The sequence below is a fragment of the Delphinus delphis genome, chromosome 19 (genome assembly GCF_949987515.2).
Source record: "Delphinus delphis chromosome 19, mDelDel1.2, whole genome shotgun sequence".
Classification (NCBI taxonomy): Eukaryota; Metazoa; Chordata; class Mammalia; order Artiodactyla; family Delphinidae; genus Delphinus; species Delphinus delphis.
Genome location: NC_082701.1, coordinates 15,443,378 through 15,460,990, shown reverse-complemented (window position 1 = coordinate 15,460,990; position 17,613 = coordinate 15,443,378). Strand labels below are relative to the sequence as shown.

The 17,613-nt window shown below is 36.9% G+C and overlaps 1 protein-coding gene across 1 annotated transcript in view; it reads left to right on the top strand.

Annotated features, from left to right (window-relative positions):
- The window catches only part of TANC2 (tetratricopeptide repeat, ankyrin repeat and coiled-coil containing 2), a 352,607-nt gene that overhangs the window by 233,275 nt on the left and 101,719 nt on the right, over positions 1–17,613 (top strand). The window contains exon 9 of the mRNA XM_059997849.1: positions 1,216–1,341. Coding sequence (XP_059853832.1) covers positions 1,216–1,341 — 126 coding nt within the window. The remainder of the gene's footprint in view (positions 1–1,215; positions 1,342–17,613) is intronic.

Genomic DNA, 17,613 nt, shown 5'->3' with positions numbered 1-17,613 from the left:
ATAAGACAGTTGAGGTAATTGAAGGGTGAGGGGAATATATGTCTCTTGCACTTGTTCTTATTCTTTTCTCTCTCCCTCTCCCTCTCTTCGATTTTCTCCATCTTTTCTCTCTCTTTTTCAGCTCATGGAGCTCTTTGTAACTGACTTTGTGCCATTCATCATAGCCCTCTTTATGTTATTGTTATGTCTTACCTTGACTGAGGATGTGGACGTTGCTTCACTGGAGCTCAGCAGCCAAGAGTGATCTCAGTTTGCTTCCTTTCACCCACTCCAAAATGTCCCAGAGGTAGACTAGCAATGGAGCCAGCAAGGGCACCAAGAACAGAGCCTGGCGCACAGGAGTCTCTCAGTAAATAATTGTCATGGAATTACTGAACTAACCCCCAGCACAGTATCTTACATAGTTGGCAACAGATTGAATTAACGGTTTAATTAATCACGTATGAGCTCTAAATAACCATTTTCTGATGGAAGTTTGGGGGTTTTTTCTTTCTTGTTAAAAGCTTTTTGTCTTCAGCACTTCCTGATTCTTGGACTCAATAGCTCTCAGTATGTAGCAGTGCCGTTTTACCCCCATCTTCTGCCATTTTCTCTTTCTCTTTCGTGGCTAGGTTAGGGGTTAAAGGATTTATAGACGCAGTGGGAAGCCACTGTTACTTGACCTTCATCTTCAGAGAGCAACAACACGTTCTTTGGAATTCATGGACATTGGCATTTCCCTAAATGCTATTTGGCAATTCTCTGTCCGTTGTCCCAGGTGCCCACCTTTCCATTATATACATATATATACACACATGTGAAAATTGTTTTTAGGATGTTTTCATATTTCATTCTTTACCGTGAATGGGAAATGTTGAAAATAGAGCTTCATGGTTCTTTTCTAGCTTAATATAATTTGGAACAGATTTCTCCACTGATGTTTATACAGATGGGATTTGTGACCCAAAAGAAGCAAAAACTAATAATCTTTGTTGTCAGGTACTAATGTGTTTGCCAACTTGTTGCTAGTATTCTCTGTAAGCTCAGGCATTTGATAGTGAAGGAGCCACAGACAACTCTTGACATGTTTTCCTGGCACATGTTCCAGACACTGATGAGGACTTTGAGTTGAGCAAATTCTCAGTAAATGTATCTGCTCTGATTCTGAAGTCTGGAGATACAGACTGACAGTTTTCTAAACTTAGGTATTCTGACTAAACTCTTCTGTCTTATCAGCCACAAGCTCCACCCACTTGGAGGACCTCGCTTACCTGGATGAGCAGAGACATACACCTTTGAGAACTTCTCTTCGTATGCCAAGACAGAGCATGGCCGGTGCTCGCACACAACAGGATTTAAGAGGTTAGAACCACAAGAGGGCTTTGCATGGGGATGCCCAGGGGAAAATGGAAATGGGCAGTAGGCAAAAAGTTCCTTTGTTTCCAATTTCCACACCTATTTAAGCCTCCCTTAAGTGAGGATGTAACCAGTTCATTTCTGCTGAATCTAGAGAGAAAGGTGAACACAAATACATTGTATTCATCATCATAGAAAGGCAGTGTAATTACCAACAGTTGGAAGCATTGATTCCTTGAAATTCTGAAAGAAAACAAGTGGAAAGAGCTAGGGTTGATGGGGGAAATAACCTTTTTAAGGTCCTGGATTTTAGAAGTAATTGTTGACCAATTTCAGCCCTAGCCCTATTGCAGGTGAACTTGATGCTGCTAATTTGTTTCACTAGAGAATGCATTTCATTTACATTCTAGTGGCCATTTCTAGTGACATACAGTACTTTTATTTTCTTAGAATTTTAGTGCATCTAAACAACTTATCCTTTTCCCATTCAGACACCTGTTTTTTGTGCATGCTACATGCTTCTGCAGTCAGGAACCTGATGTTTTTGAAGACTTTTCATTTTGTTATAACCACAGTCCAGTTGAGAGGCCTGTTATTGGTGTCTCTGCTTGTGCCTCTTGTTTGTTCAAGTGAACCAAACTGTCTGTGATAGTCTTAACAGATGGTCTGCTTTCTCTAGTATCTAGTAATCCATAGCTCTACTACCTCAGGTGCATTATTTATTTTATCTTATAGATTATTTGCATCTTTGCTCTTCTCCTCACCCCTTTTCCTGTGCCCTACTCTAATCTGTATAGTGCCACATGCATAACTCACACAGGAAGGGACTCAAACATGCCTGCTGTCCATTCTGGAAGTCATTATGCTGACCGTTTTTCACTGATGGCTCAGAAACTAGGAGCATAAAATAATTAGTTGTATTGCTACAATTACCATACCTCCCATCAACAGTGGTGAGTTGATGGCCTCAGTCATGGTTTTAGTTCCCAATCCTATCCATCCTGCTTGCCGTTTCTTCAGTTAGCCACATCTTAGTTGCTTATCCCAGAAAGTGGAATTATGTGAAGTATTACTTTAGTGCTGCTATACTGATCATGTCCAAAGCCTGAATAAATTTATTCAAAGGCCAACTAAATTATTTGTGCCATGACCAGAAGGCATAATAAAGAAGATGGGATATAACTATTGATCTATATAGACCTTCAGATTTGATTGAAAATCTGCCACATTGGCATCACCTTGCATTGCATTACTGAAAAACATACTGACATTGTTGATTTTATTTTCTGCTTTGCTAGTCATTGAATAATGGATTTTATACCACATCAAAAACAAAATAAATGAAGATTCCAGCTATGTATTTTTGAGAACTCTTCATGTTGGGTTTTATTGATACTTGATGACACATGTCTACTTCCAGTATCTAAAGATTTTAGTAAGGTCTTCGGCAGATACGTTCTGGTGAGCTTGATGTTTACACATAGATATCAGCTGTGTATAGAATACAATGAAAATCCTTTCCATTTCACTGAGCTTCAGCCTAAACATTCAGCAAAACCAAAGTGCCTCCAAAGATTTTTCCAAAGCATACCTAAATCTTTAGGAAGCTCTCCACCTGAATAATGCATTCCTAACAAAACTAATTTCATATCCCTTGCAGGTAGGGTTTCAACTTACTGCTTACATTAATACTTAAAGATGGAATTCGTCCGTTGATGAGTGTGCTATGGTATTAGTGTTTCAGTTCCTTAAAGCTGTCTTTTCTTTCAATAAGTTTTCTTTTAGCAGTCCAAAGGGTTGGAACATGCCATCCAGTTGAGTGTATTAATCCATAAGAGACAGGGTGTTTACTAAGTATTTTATCTTCTAAAATTAGCATACTTTTATTTAGAACTTTGAAGCCCTAGACAATAACCTTCCCTCAAAAACATATTATCTTGATTACTATTTACAAATGAACTCTGTAGCTTAGACATTAACAAGAAAGGAAAGCAAACTTGGACAGATTTTCCTTGTGTTTCTGTAGACCTGTTTGGCAAGCCTTTATAATTTGTGGTTATTATATCCAAAACAGTACACTTTACTATAGAAACAGAATCATATTGTTTTCCTGGTATAATTTTAAAAAATCATGTCACATCATGTTTTCTACTTTCATTTTAAGGAACATACAAATTGCAGTCATATTTCAGTTTTATATCTTCTGCTAACTCTGGTTATGATTGAAGTAAAACAACTTTACCCCAGAAAAGTAATAAAGTGATTGAAAACTTTTTTAGTGTACATTAAGGTATCTCTTTCTACATTAGAGGTATATCTTTCTGTATTTTAAAGTATAACTCAAACAAGTCCTATGAAATAGTTTTTAAATCACAATTCCGGTTTTAAATGACCCTGGATCTTCAGAAGAAGGTAGTTAATGGTCATGTACACTGTAGTATATCCAGTGGGTACTAAATTAACTGACTGATTTCAAGTGCAGAGATTATCTGAAGTAAAATCACTGTGATATATGAAGAGATGGCAAGCATTTATTGGGCCCTTCATACAGGCAGTCCTGCACTATTTTGTTCAGAGCTGTGGTTCTCAAACTTTTTGGTCCCAGGACCTCTTTCCACCTTAAAAAATTATTGAGGACCCTAAAAAGCTTGTGTTATATGAGTTGTATTGATTGATATTTACCATATTAAATTAGAACTGATAAATTGTTAAAATACCTATTTTTTTTTTTTTTTAATAGTAGACACATTAAGTGTTAATGTAAGCTCTGGAAAATTCCACCCTACCCTTGTGAGAGAATAAGAGTGGAAAAAGACAAATAATCTCTTAATATTATGAACATAGTTTTGCCTTTGTGGACCCGCGAAAGTGTCTTGAGAAGCCCCAGGGGTCCCAATATCACACTAAGAAAGACTGGTTTAGAGGATACCATTGTAACTGAAGATAAGTTTTATGCCTTTAAGGATCACGCAGCCTGTTTACAGAAATGTGGAAAAGTGTAGTTTGAGAGTTGGTTAGAAGTTATTCATGAACATGGTTTAATAGTACAGGCATAGTTCATTTAACAGTTATCTTAATAATAACTGCAGTTGTTTGATCATAATAATAGTCTTTTGACTGCTGAAGCAGAAGTTGCTGAGGTAACCCATGAGCTACAGTTTGGATCTTCAAGTTCAGTATTAACATTTGCTTCATTAGTAAAAAGTCTTTTTTTTTTTTTTTTTACTTCTCAAGACAGCTGTTTTGAACAACTGTTCTCCCAAAATTGATGTTTCCAGAGACCCAGCCCAACAGTGGGGAGGAGGTCACATAAGTGCACTGTCCAGGATTTTAGTGCAGCAAGTCAGTAGATTTCTAGCTGTCAACCATCCAAGAGCTTGAGCTCTAATGACAAAATAGTTACAGTAGATTGTGTCCTAATGCAGAGTATACAGCTAGTTAACCTACTACATGTGCCTTTTAAGTCCCAAAGCCTAATGTCCTTGACAGATATTAATTTGAAATCTTAAAGTTTTTAAGTCAAGTTTTTAAAATTATTTTCAGGGTCCATTTTTAATTTAATCACCTTGTGTAAATGTGGAGTCATGCTAGACCTGAAACCTCTCACTCTCTCTGACCACCTTAATGGAATCTCTTTTTACCCAGATAAAGAAAGAAACTGTTTACTGTCCAGTAAAAGGGAAGAAGAGGATGTTGGTTTTTATGGATAAATGTAATAAATCTGAAGAAAGAATACATAAATGCAACCAGGGGAAGTTAAAATACACAAAGCAGGGCTTCCCTGGCGGCGCAGTGGTTGAGAGTCTGCCTGCCGATGCAGGGGACACAGGTTCGTGCCCCGGTTCGGGAAGATCCCACATGCCGCGGAGCGGCTAGGCCCGTGAGCCATGGCCGCTGGGCCTGCGCGTCCGGAGCCTGTGCTCCGCAACGGGAGAGGCCACAACAGTGAGAGGCCCGCCTACCGCAAAAAAAAAAAAAAAAAAAATACACAAAGCAAATCATAGCATAATGACTTTGAATAGTAGCTACTTGGGGTAAATTAACAACAGATCATTATTGCTAAGACTCTGGAACCTGCCTGATGTGAAATCATCATCACAGTATTCTGCTTAAAGAGATTATACATTCCTAATTAAAACTTCATTTCTCAATATGTGTTGGTTTCCTTAGGACTTTTACTAAATCCCATTACATAAATGGCCATTTGCAGGCATTGGATTTAATTAATAGCTGCTTTAATAGATACTAGGTTGGGGCGTATGTGCAAATGATGGTCTGACTCATTGGCAGAACTGATGTGAAATTGACCCTGACAAAGTTCACTTGGCTTTGTCAAAGCAAAAAATTGAATTTTTATCAAATCAAATCAGTGTTTCATGCCATTTGTGAGTCCCCTACTTTTCCAAAACAATGAATCCTTTCTGAAGATGGCTAAGTTGTATGTCATGAAGCTAATAATCTTGCATTAGCCTACTGAGTCATACATCCCCGAGGTTGCTTAGTCATCTTGATCATTGCCTGGCTAGCTCTCACATTTACAAGGGAATATTTCCATCAGTCTTTTCTGTCTCACTGGTCATTGTTTTATTTTTCCAAGATAAAATTTCTTTCTTTTTAGGTAAATTGAAAATCCAGAAATAAAGTTGCATGCACATAACTGCCTATATATAAATATTAGGATAGATTGTAAGCTTTAGTTGTAGGAGGTGATCCTCTCACCTCCAGCCAGCTCTTTTGCAAAGTACCCTAAAATTTTAAAATGCAGTACTCAAACTGGATGTCTTTGTCTGCTAGAAAACTGATTTATACATTTTGGAGTAGTCTAGCTGTAGTTTTTTAAAGCAGATCACTACTTGTTAAAGTAGCTCCAGATCAGTACACAGATCTGGTTTTTATATAAACCAGCTTTAGTTGGTAAATCTGTCTTAAAATTTGAAGGCACAAACAGTGGCTAATATACAACCAAGTTCCTCCACAAGACCTGAAAGGGAAAATTAGCCTTTGGGAAAGAGAAGAGTCTATAAACCATTTAATCTTCTAACAGGGCACGTATTGACCTCTCGCATTAAATAACACACTACTTAAAGAAAGGCTGTGGAGTAACATGAAAGAAATTCTAATCGTGATATCTAGTTCTGCAAGAATAAATCACTGAAAATATTTTTAAATGCCTTAAGTGCAATAAAGAAAAATAACTGTTAAGCCATTTTTATGTTTTGATCTAAATTAGATTTAAAGAATAGCTTCCCAGTTAATCTTTCTATCATTATATTCTCCAAAAGTGACTAAATCTTATTAAACTAACCATAATGCCAGTAAATTTATTTAGGTAACACTTTGTAAAACATTTTTGATTCAGTAAAATGATCTAAGTGTTCCAATCTTGCAGTATGTAATAAAAGACTTTTTATGTAATAACTTCCCCAGATACTAACAAAATATAGCACGGGAGAATTTCCTTTGTAGGGCCATAGCTGTTTCATCACTGAGTGTTCACTTTAAAAATGTTGAATCTGGGTTTCCCTGATGGTGCAGCGGTTAAGAATCCGCCTGCAAATGCAGGTGATACGGGTTCGATCCCTGGTCCAGGAAGATCCCACATGCCGCGGAGCAACTAAGCCCATGCGCCACAACTACTGAGCCTGCTCTCTAGAGCTCGTGAGCCACAACTGCTGAGCCTGTGTGCCACAACTACTGAAGCCCGCATGCCTAGAGCCCATGCTCCGCAGTAAGAGAAACCACCACAATGAGAAGCCTGCACACCGCAACACAGAGTAGCCCCCTGCTCACCACAGCTAGAGAAAGCCTGCGTGCAGCAACAAAGACCCAATACAGCCAATTAATTAATTAATTTTTTTAAGTTTAATCTTAAATTTCAAGTAATTAGCCAGTTCTGATTCCCCAATAAAAATCTCACCTTCAAGACCAACAATCTAATAGCACAAAACTATGTTGACATAGTTATATAATTCTTTTATCAGATGTTTCACATTTTAAAAGGTTTACCATTTTTATACTTTCCCCACATTTTGAGATATTAAGTGTGAGGAAACATGTGAAAAGTAGCAACATTTAGGAGAGTTGGATTTTCCCTATTTCTTCCACTATTTTTCAAGGATCATTGTTCCCTTCCTGAAAATTCCACTCAGCAATGATTCCAGGTTTTTCTCAACAAATGTTTTTCTATAAGACGGATGTCAGAAAGCTGAAATTTAATATACAAGTTTTTCAGAGACTCAAAGTGTTATTTTCAAGAGGCAAATAAGCCTTTTCCCTTTTTTATCCCCACATTAGTAGAATACAATAGACTTCTTAAAACACTAAGACAAATGCTGAGAATGGGGCACTTTTAAACAGATAAAAATGATAGCTTACATTTATTGGAGTTCTTATTCTTTATAGACCCAGTGTTAAGAGCTTTAAACATGTTATTTAATCCTCACAACGCTTTGATGAAGTGGGGCAGTAAGGAAACTGGGACTTAGAGAGATTAAGTAACTTGCTTAGAGTTACAGGTCTAGTAGTTGGCAGTGCAAGGATTCATTTCATATGTGGAAGACTCTGGAGCCTGTGCTCTTAACCACCATGCTATCCTATGTCATAGACAATATAATATAAAAAGCTTTAAGTAATATAATAATAGCAATACGATGGCTTATTGTACATAGTTCAGTACACCGGGGTGTTAGGGATGGGAAACAGTTGCATATAAACACTAATTGCCGGATGGTGGTTGCTAAGCCCTGCAGGAAGTGGAAAATGGGGAGTTGCTGTTGATTGGGCATATAAAGTTTGAGTCATGCAAGATGAAAAAGTTCTAGGGATCTGCTGTACAACATTGTGCTTATTGTTAATCATCTCATATGATTATTTGCCATCAGATATCTTTTTTAGTGAAGTGTCTATTCAGATATTTTGTCCCCTTTTATTGGATGGTTTCTTTTCTTATTAATGAGCTTCAAGGGTTTGTTATATAATTTGGATACAAGTCCTTTATCAGATGGGTACTTTGCAAATATGTTTTCCCAGTTTTGGGCTTGTCTTTTCGTTTTCTTAACAGTATCTTTTAAAGAGCAGAAGTTCTTAGAAGTCCAGTTTATGAATTTTTGCCTTTGATGGATTGTTCTTCTGGGGTTGTATCTAAGATTTCTTTGACAAACCCAAAGTCACAAATATTTTCTCCTGTATTTTCTTCTAGACGTTTTACAGTTTTAGGTTTTACGTTTAGGTCTGTGATTGATTTGGGGTTAATTTTTGTATGTGGTGCAGTGTGTGATATGTATCAAAGTTTTCTGGGTTTTTGTTTTTGGCATGTAGATATACAACTGTTCTAACATCATTTGTTGCAAATACTGTTCTTCCTCTACGGAATTCCTTTTGCACCTTTGCACTGTCAAAAATCAGTCATCCATATATGTATGGATCTGTTTCTGGACTGCTTCTGTTCCATTCATCTGTTTGTCTTATCTTGATGCTAATACCACCCCTTCTTGATTACTGTAGCTTTATAATAAAGCTTAAAATCAGGTATTGTTAACCCTCCAATGTTGTTGTTCATTTTCAGAATTGTTATGGCTATTCCAGGTTCTTTGTATTTCCATATGAAACCTTGTAAATTTCTACCCATAAAGCCTGCTGGAATTTCGATGGGGATTGCATTGGATCTGTAAATCAATTTGAGGAAAATTGACTTCTTATCAATGTTGAATCTTCCAATCCATGAACATAATATATCTCTCCATTCATTTAGGTCTTCCTTAACTTCTCTCAGCAATGTTTTGTAGATGTACAGAGGTTGAACATATTTTGTCATATTTACCCTTCAGTATTTCATATTTCTTATGCTATTATAAATAGTATTGCTTTCTGTTTCTAATTGTTCATTGCTAGTGAACAATTACATAGAAGTACTATTGATTTTTATATATTGCTTCTGAATATCCTGAAACCTTGCTATTGCTTCTGTATCCTGAAACCTTGCTAAACTCATTTATTATTTCTAATGACTTTTTTTTTTTTTTTTTGCGGTATGCGGGCCTCTCACTGTTGTGACCTCTCCCATTGCGGAGCACAGGCTCCAGACGTGCAGGCTCAGCGGCCATGGCTCACAGGCCTAGCTGCTCCGCGGCATGTGGGATCTTCCCGGACCAGGGCACGAACCTGTGTCCCCTGCATCGGCAGGTGGACTCTCAACCACTGCGCCACCAGGGAAGCCCCCTCTAATGACTTTTTAATAGATTCCATAGGATTTTCTACATTAAGATAATCATATAGTCTGCAAACATAGTTTTACTTCTTCCTTTTTCTTTTTCTTATCTTGTGACTCTGACTAGAACTAGTACATTGTTGAATAGAAGCAAAGAGAGCAGAAATCCTTACCTTATTCTGATCTTTGAGAGAAAGCATTCAGTCTTTCACCATGAGATACATTAGTGATAGGTTTTCAGTAGATGCACTTTATCAGGTTGAGGTTGTTCCCCTACTATTGTTAGTTTGTAAGAGTTGTTTGATTTTTTATTTTTTAATCAGGAGTTTATGTTGGATTTTGTCAAGTGGTTTTTCTGTATCTGTGGAAATAATCATATGGTTTTTTTCTTGCTTTGTTAATATGATGAATTACATTGATTTTTCAAATGTTAAGCCAACTTTGAATTCCTAGTATAAAATCCACTTGATCATGGTGTATTTTTTTATATTGGCTTCAATTTACTATAATTTTTATATTTTTTTGCATCTGTGTTCATGAGATATATTGGGTTATAGTTTTCTTGCAATGTCTTTGTCTGGTTTTAATACCATAGTAATGAGAAAGTATTCTCTCCTCTTTAGTTTTATAAAGAGTTTGTGTAAAATAGATGTTATTTCTTCCTTAAATGATTGGTTTTTGCTCATGAAGCCATCAGGGTCTGCAGTTTTAATTATGGGAAGGTTTTAACTATCAATTCAGTTACTTTAGTAGATATAGGCTATTCAGGTCATGTGTGGGTTTTTTTAGTGGGCTTCATTAGTTTGTGTCTTTCAAGATATTTGTCTATTTTATATAACCTGTTGAATTTATTGGTATAAAATTGTTCATAGTTATCCCTTAACCCTTTTAATCTGTAGTCATGTTACCCCTCATTCTTGATTCTATCCTTATTGATATGTCTTCTCTTTCTTTCCTTATTAGTCTGCTTAGAGATTTATCAGTTTTATTGAGCTTATTAAATCTTTTATTTTCATTAATTTTTCTATTGTTTTTCTGTTTACTATTTTATTTCCACTCCGATTTTTATATTTCCTTTCTTCTGCTTACTTTGGGATTTTTTTCTTTATTTGCTAATTTGCTGAGGTAAACGGTGAGGTCATTGACATAGACCTTTCTTCTATTCTAATATAAGCATTTTAATGCTATAAATTTCCCTGTTAAGTACTGCTTTAGCTGTATTTCACAGATTTTTGTATTTTCACTTTCATCCAGTTCAAAATACTAATTTGCTTTTTGATTTCTTCTTCATCTGAGGGATATTTCTGGGGAATTTCCAGATATATATCTGCTGTTGATTCCTAACTTAGTTCTGTTATGGTCAAAGAACACACTTTGAACAGCATGAATTCTTTTACATTTATCCAGAATTTTTCATGAGCCAAAATATGGTCTGTCTTGGTAAATTTTTCAAGGCCTTTATAATACTTGTGTCTGGGGTGTCCCTCAGGTTCACTGATTCACTAGGAGGACTCACAGTACTCAGCATATAGTCATTCCCATAGCTATGCTTTATTACAGTAGAATGATACAAAACAAAATCAGCAAAGGGAAAGGTAGATGGGCGAAAGTCCAGAGGAAAGTGGACACAAGCTTCCAAGTGTTCTCTCTCAGTGAAGTCACACAACATGCACTTAATTCCTCCAGCAATAAGTTGTGACCTGTGTGAAATGTCTACCAGGAGATCTCATTAGAGATTCAGTGCCCAAGATTTTTATGGGGGTCTGGTCACATAGACCTCCTTGCCTAAAAAAAAATACCAAAATTCCAGATTTCCAGAAGAAAAGCAAGTATTCAGCATAAACAATATTGTTTGTACAAACAAATTAGGCACAGTGAGCCATTCTTCTTAGTTCTTGGAATGGTGTGAATCCTCTTGAAATCTACGTTCCCAAACTTCAGTAAGGGCCAATCTTGTAAGCAGGCTTTCTAAGGGTTAGTAGTCTTAGGCCTGTTATGTTAACTCTTTTCTGCACAATAGTATATTTCTGTTTCTCTCCTCTGAGCCTTTATGTTATTGTTGTGAGACAGTTTATTTATCTAAATGTTATAAACCCCACCATATAAAAGTCAGTTATCTTTTAAAGAGTTGAGAAAAAAATCTTATATGTTAATCCACATAGTTCCCATTTCTGGTGCTCTTCATTTCTTTTGTCGTATTTTTGTATCTGATGTCATTTTTCTTCTGCCTAAAGGACTTCTTTTAACATTTCTTATGTTATGGGTCTGCTGGTAACTAATTATTAATTTTTTCAGCTTTTATATGTCTGAAAATCTTTATTTCATCGTTATTTTTGAAAGATATTTTTGGTGGGTATAGAATTCCAGATTGACATGTTTTTTCTTCTCATAATTTAAAGCTTTAGGTCTACTGCCTTCTCATTTGCATTGTTTTTGACAAGAGATCTGCTGTCATCCTTATCTTTGTTCCTCTGTACTTAATGTGTCTTTTTATTCTGTGGCTGCATTTTTTTCCTCTTTATCACTGGTTTTGAGCAAGTTGACTGTGATGTGCCTTGGTGTCATTTTCTTCATGTTTCTTGCCTTGGGGCTCATTGAGTTTCCTGGATCAGTAAGTTTATAGTTTTTGTCATATTTGGAAATTTCATAGCCATTATTTACTTAAATATGTTTTTTTGTCCTCCACCTTTAAGGACTCCAGTTACACCTATACTTAACCACTTGGAGTTGTCCCACAGTTCACAGATGCTCTTTTTATTTTTTTAATAGTTTTTTTATGTTTATCTCTTTTTTCTCTGTGTATTTCATTTTGCATTGTTTTTTTGTGGGTTTTTTTTTTTTTGCGGTACGTGGGCCTCTCACTGTTGGGGCCTCTCCCGTTGCGGAGCACAGGCTCCGGACGCGCAGGCTCAGCAGCTATGGCTCAAGGGCCCAGCCGCTCCGCAGCATGTGGGATCCTCCCGGACCGGGGCACAAACCCGCGTCCCCTGCATCGGCAGGTGGACTCTCAACCACTGCGCCGCCAGGGAAGCCCTTGCATTGTTTTTATTACTGTGTCTTCAAGGTTACTCATCTTTTCTTTTGTAATGTCAGATTTGTCCCAAATCCCATCTAGTGTATTTTTCATTTCTGATGTTTTTTTCTGTAGAATCACAATGTGGGTCTTTTGTATCTTCCATGTCCCTTTTGAACAGATAGAATATAGTCGTGGTTTTAATACTTTTCTCTGCTAATTCTAACATCTGGGTCAGTTCTGGGTCAGTTTCGGTTGATTGGTTTTTCTCCTACTTATGGCTCATATTTTCCTGCTTCTTTCTGCTTGCCTGACAATCTTCATTTGGATGCCAGACATTGGGAGTTTTACCTTATCGGGTGTTGGATATTTTTGTATTCCTATAAATATTCTTCAGCTTTTTTCTGGAATGTGACTTACTTATTTGGAAACAGTATGATCAATTTTGGGTCTTGCCTTTAAAATTTGTTGAGTAGAACCAGGACAATATTTACAGATCTCATTATTCCATACGACTGAGTCAAGGTCTTCCTGGATTTATCCAATGTCCTGTGCATTGTGAGGTTTTCCATGCTGGCTGGTAGGAGCAGGCACTATTCCTGGCCCAGTGTAAGCTGCAGATACTCTTGTCTCCAATCCTCATACTTGCGCTAATCACTATCCTGCTGATTACTCAAGGGTTACTCCCCACAGGTCTCCAGAATTACTTCTGTACAGCTCTCTCCTTTCCAGTACTCTGTTCTTTGAACAGTGGCTGCCTTGGTCTCCCTGGATTCTCAGCTCAGTCTACTCAACTAAGGGAGTCTGCCAGAATCTGACTGGGCTCTCTGTCCCTCCATAGTGGTCTGAAAATTTTCTCAATGTTGTGAGTGGGCATAGGGTTTACCTCATTTGTTTTTCATCTCTCAGGGATTACTGTTTTTCATTGCCTGTGTCTAGTGTCTTGAAAACCGTCATTTCATATACTTTGTCTAGAGCTTTATATGTTTGTTCTGGAGTTGTTTTAGGGGGGAGGGCAAATCTAGTCCTTGTTTCTCCTTCACCAGAAGGGGAAATTCATGTCAGATTTTTAAAAAGAAAATTATAGATGAAATGAACCAGAGCATCAACCCATCTCTCCTTAGAAAATGACTGGCTTGAGAGTTAGACTTGGGTTTTCTGTAAGCTAAAATACATATTTACTTATAATGATGAAGAAAAATATGGTTATTATTTGCACAGAATAAATCCCACATGTCACATTAGCAAGACTTTAGTTACTAAGTGGATATGTGTGACTTCAGCCTTCTCAGTAACTTTTCTAAAAGAAAGGAAAACTAGTCTTTAAAAAAATATATCCTGTCCTCTCTGGACACTAGCTCTAAGGCACATTTTCTCCCTTCCCCCAGCTTCCTGTAGGAATATGATTGTTTGTGTCTTGGCCAGCATCCAGGCCTTGCCTGTGATGTGTACAGAGCTTCGAAAATAAGTTTTTCTTCCCTGAATGTTTTGTTACTTAATGGCCCTCTTGTTTATGACAGAAGCCTTTAAACAGGAATTTATCCTTGAAAGGTGTCAAACAAATGATTCATTTCTTTTTGTTATAATATGGTTCAAGTGATTTTCAAAGACTTTGGTTTGCATCCTATAACTGTCTTCCTGTAGCTCTGCTGTCCTACCAAAGCCAAGTCTATAAACATTTCCCTGCCGTTAAGAATGGAAAATTCATATTCACTGTTTTCATTCACTAATTCATTTATTAAATGTTATTAAATGTACATACCCTGTGACAAGAACTGTTCTAGTTAATAAGGACTTACTAGGTTGGGTGATTGTGGTAGGGTAAGTTGATGATATATGAGGGTAGAAGTGTAGGGGCTGAAATGATTATATCAGATACATATCATTGATGACTATACAGGAGGGCTGTGTGGAATGCAAAGTTATTCATTAAAAGCTTGTTTAAGTACATGGTAAAAAGCAAGAGACGTTGAGAATCTGAACTATATGACTGTCATTCATTGAGGATTAACTAGGTTCTGAACTACGAACTTAATGGACATTTTCTTGTTTAGCCTTATGAGATAGATGTTCTTATTATCCTCATTTTACAGATAACAAAACTGAGGCTTAGAGTAATCTGGCAACACCTCCAAAGATTATATCATTATGAGCAACAGTGGAATGGGAAAAGAAAACAGAAATTATATCTGGGAGATATTCCTCAAGAATAATTGATAGGACCTGTGACAAATTAGATGTAAAGGTCAAGAAAGAAGAAATCCTGGTGAGTCCCAAGTTACTATCTTGGGAGACCAGGCAGATGGTGATATTTCATTAACTGAGATAATGAATGGAAAATAAAGAATAGGTTAAGGTGAGTGAGAAAATAACTTTAGTTCTGAACATTTTAAGTTTGAGATATCTATTGGAAATCCACATAGGTAACTCTTGTAAATTGCTGGAAATGCTATACAGGAGTTTAGGAATGGGATCTGGAACAGATATGTAAACCATCACCACTTAGATGGTTATAAAAGCCATCAGTCTGTTCCTTTGAGATTACCCAGGGAGATCATGAAGAAGAAAAAAATAATAAAATATAGAACCTAAGATTGGCAATATTTTAGGGATGGGCAGAAGAGGAGGACTCATTAAAGATATATCAGAAAGAGAGGACCAAAAAAAGAACTAGAAGAAAGTATTATTATGTAAAGCCCAAGAACAGAATGTATTTCAAAAAGTGGGGATTTATTAGAAGTGTTAAACACTAAATCATGGTTAAGTATAAAGACTGAAAATAATTCATTGAACTTAAAATTTAGAAAGTCTTTAGTGTTATTACCTAAAACAATTTCAACAGAGTAACATGGGGGGAAGCCAGGCTAGGATGAGTTACTGCTGTGGAAGTGAAGATGGCAAGCATGGCCCTTTCAAAATGTTGCAGGGGGGTGGGGTGAAAGGGAGAAGGGACATAAGTCAGAAACTCAAAGGGATGAGGGCTCCAAGAGAGCCAGTATGTTCTCAATATCCTTTTCATTATGTTTGTTTTAAATAAATGTGTGTGGGAGGGAGGTGATTAGGTTACACTGGACTCTTTTTTGGCTTGATCATGTGGATAGTAGTAGCAGCTACCAGAGTTAACCAGCAGACTCTGTCCTAGGCACACTACATGTATTAACTCATTTTAATCCTCACATGTCATGGTTATCCCTGTTTTAAAGATAAGGAGAACTGAGATCCCAAGAACATAAGTCACTATCTTAAGGTCGCACAGCCCATAAGTAACAGAGACTAGATACAAGCTGAAGCATCCTGGCTCTGAGTCCGCAGTTTTACCCACCCTGCTCTCTATGTTTCCCTGCTCACCCAAAAAGTGACTCTGCTTTATTTAATCTTTTTTTTTTTTAAACAAGTTATCTGGAATGAACATTTCTCAAGCTATTATTTTTAGATTGTTTTCTAGGACCTGCTTCAAATTGCTTTACATTCTTCCAAAACTCATTTCCTGGGGTAGGAGTACCTGCCAATTGTAGTCCTATTCCTTAGTGCCATAAATAAGGAACAGATCCTAAAGAGATTTGACTCTTGTAAATGGAATAATGAGTCTTCTAGAAACTCAGTAGACAAATGAGCCCTGCCTTGGTTTAATAAATATACTTGAGAAAAAAATAAGCATGTTTTTTGACTTACGTTTGGCACTAAAGTGATACCAGGTTTTGTCTGAAGAACATGTTTTTATCCTCTGCTCCGTGTAGGGAATAGCATACATGGCCTGAACCCTAAGAATAAGCCTGAAATTATCTTTTGTTCTGAGGAACAGAGGTACTTCCAGGCTAGGCTGTGCAGCCATAATGGAAGAATGTGAGGAAATACAGCTCTGCTCCTGTTTGCACGAGACCTTTGTCTGTATTACATACACCCTTTCTTCTGCCAGTCCTGTGACTGACTTCTTTTAAGATGATTCATAGTTGTTTTCCATGAGTAAATAAGCTTTAGTCTAAATCCAGTTAGAGCTCTTTTGCCCCCACTTCCCCTTCCCCTTTTCCTCTTGCTGCAGCTGTTTATATTTGCATTTGGACGAGCTGGTCTGTTAGCCTTAATGCACTTTTGTTTGTTTTTTAAATGTTTACTCTTTGCCATAGTTAAAGAAAGGTCAGTTTTCTCTATAAGCCTAGATATATAATTATTTGTATTGATGGTCTCACAGAGACTGTTTCCTAGAGAGTATTCATTTGTCTGTCACAAGCCTAATTTGCATTGAAGAGATGCACACACAGATCTGAGTCTTGAGTGGTTATTAAATTTCTTTAAAAAACTGCCTTCCAAAGCTTGTCTTATTTGTATACCCTGTTGGAATGTTTTTCCTCTTTGTGTATTTTTCTTCAACATTTTATTAGGAAAATTTTCGGATATACCCCAAAAAAGGACAATTTTACAGTAAACCCTCGTTTACTTGCCTTGATTATATCATTAATATTTTATTATTTTTATCACATATCTATCTATCCGTCCATCTCTTTAACCACGCATCATTTTTTACAAATTTCAAAGTAAATTCCAGATGTCAGTATACTTTGGAATATTTTGAGAAGGATGGGATGGTGTTCCCGTTCTGTTGCCACCCTGGGACTGCCACTTCTTGGGTGCCAGGGGTAAGAAGACCACATCTGTTACTAAATATATGGATTAGCTCATCTTTTATCCCTTGGCTCAGCTATAGTTGCAGTGGTCATTTCTCACTGGATTATTTCAGTGGTTTCTGCCTTAGAAAATCTCTTGGAAGCCAGTGGATATCCTAAACAAAGAAGCATTTATTTAGGAATATGAACTCCACAGAGGGTATTCATTACCTCCGTGTTTCACAGTGCAGGCCAAAGTGCCTTCTTGTTCGTATGCCCTAAATTTATTGTTGGTGCATAGGAGGTATGGCTTTCTTTTATCATATTGATCTGACAAAAGCATTAGATTCTGAGGTACAGAAATTGTTTCTAGGCTGTTCTTGGTGTCTACAGTTGTTTTACCATATGGTGCTGGGCTAATTTTATCTGTTCTTCCCTTGAGGCTTTTGTAAATTGAT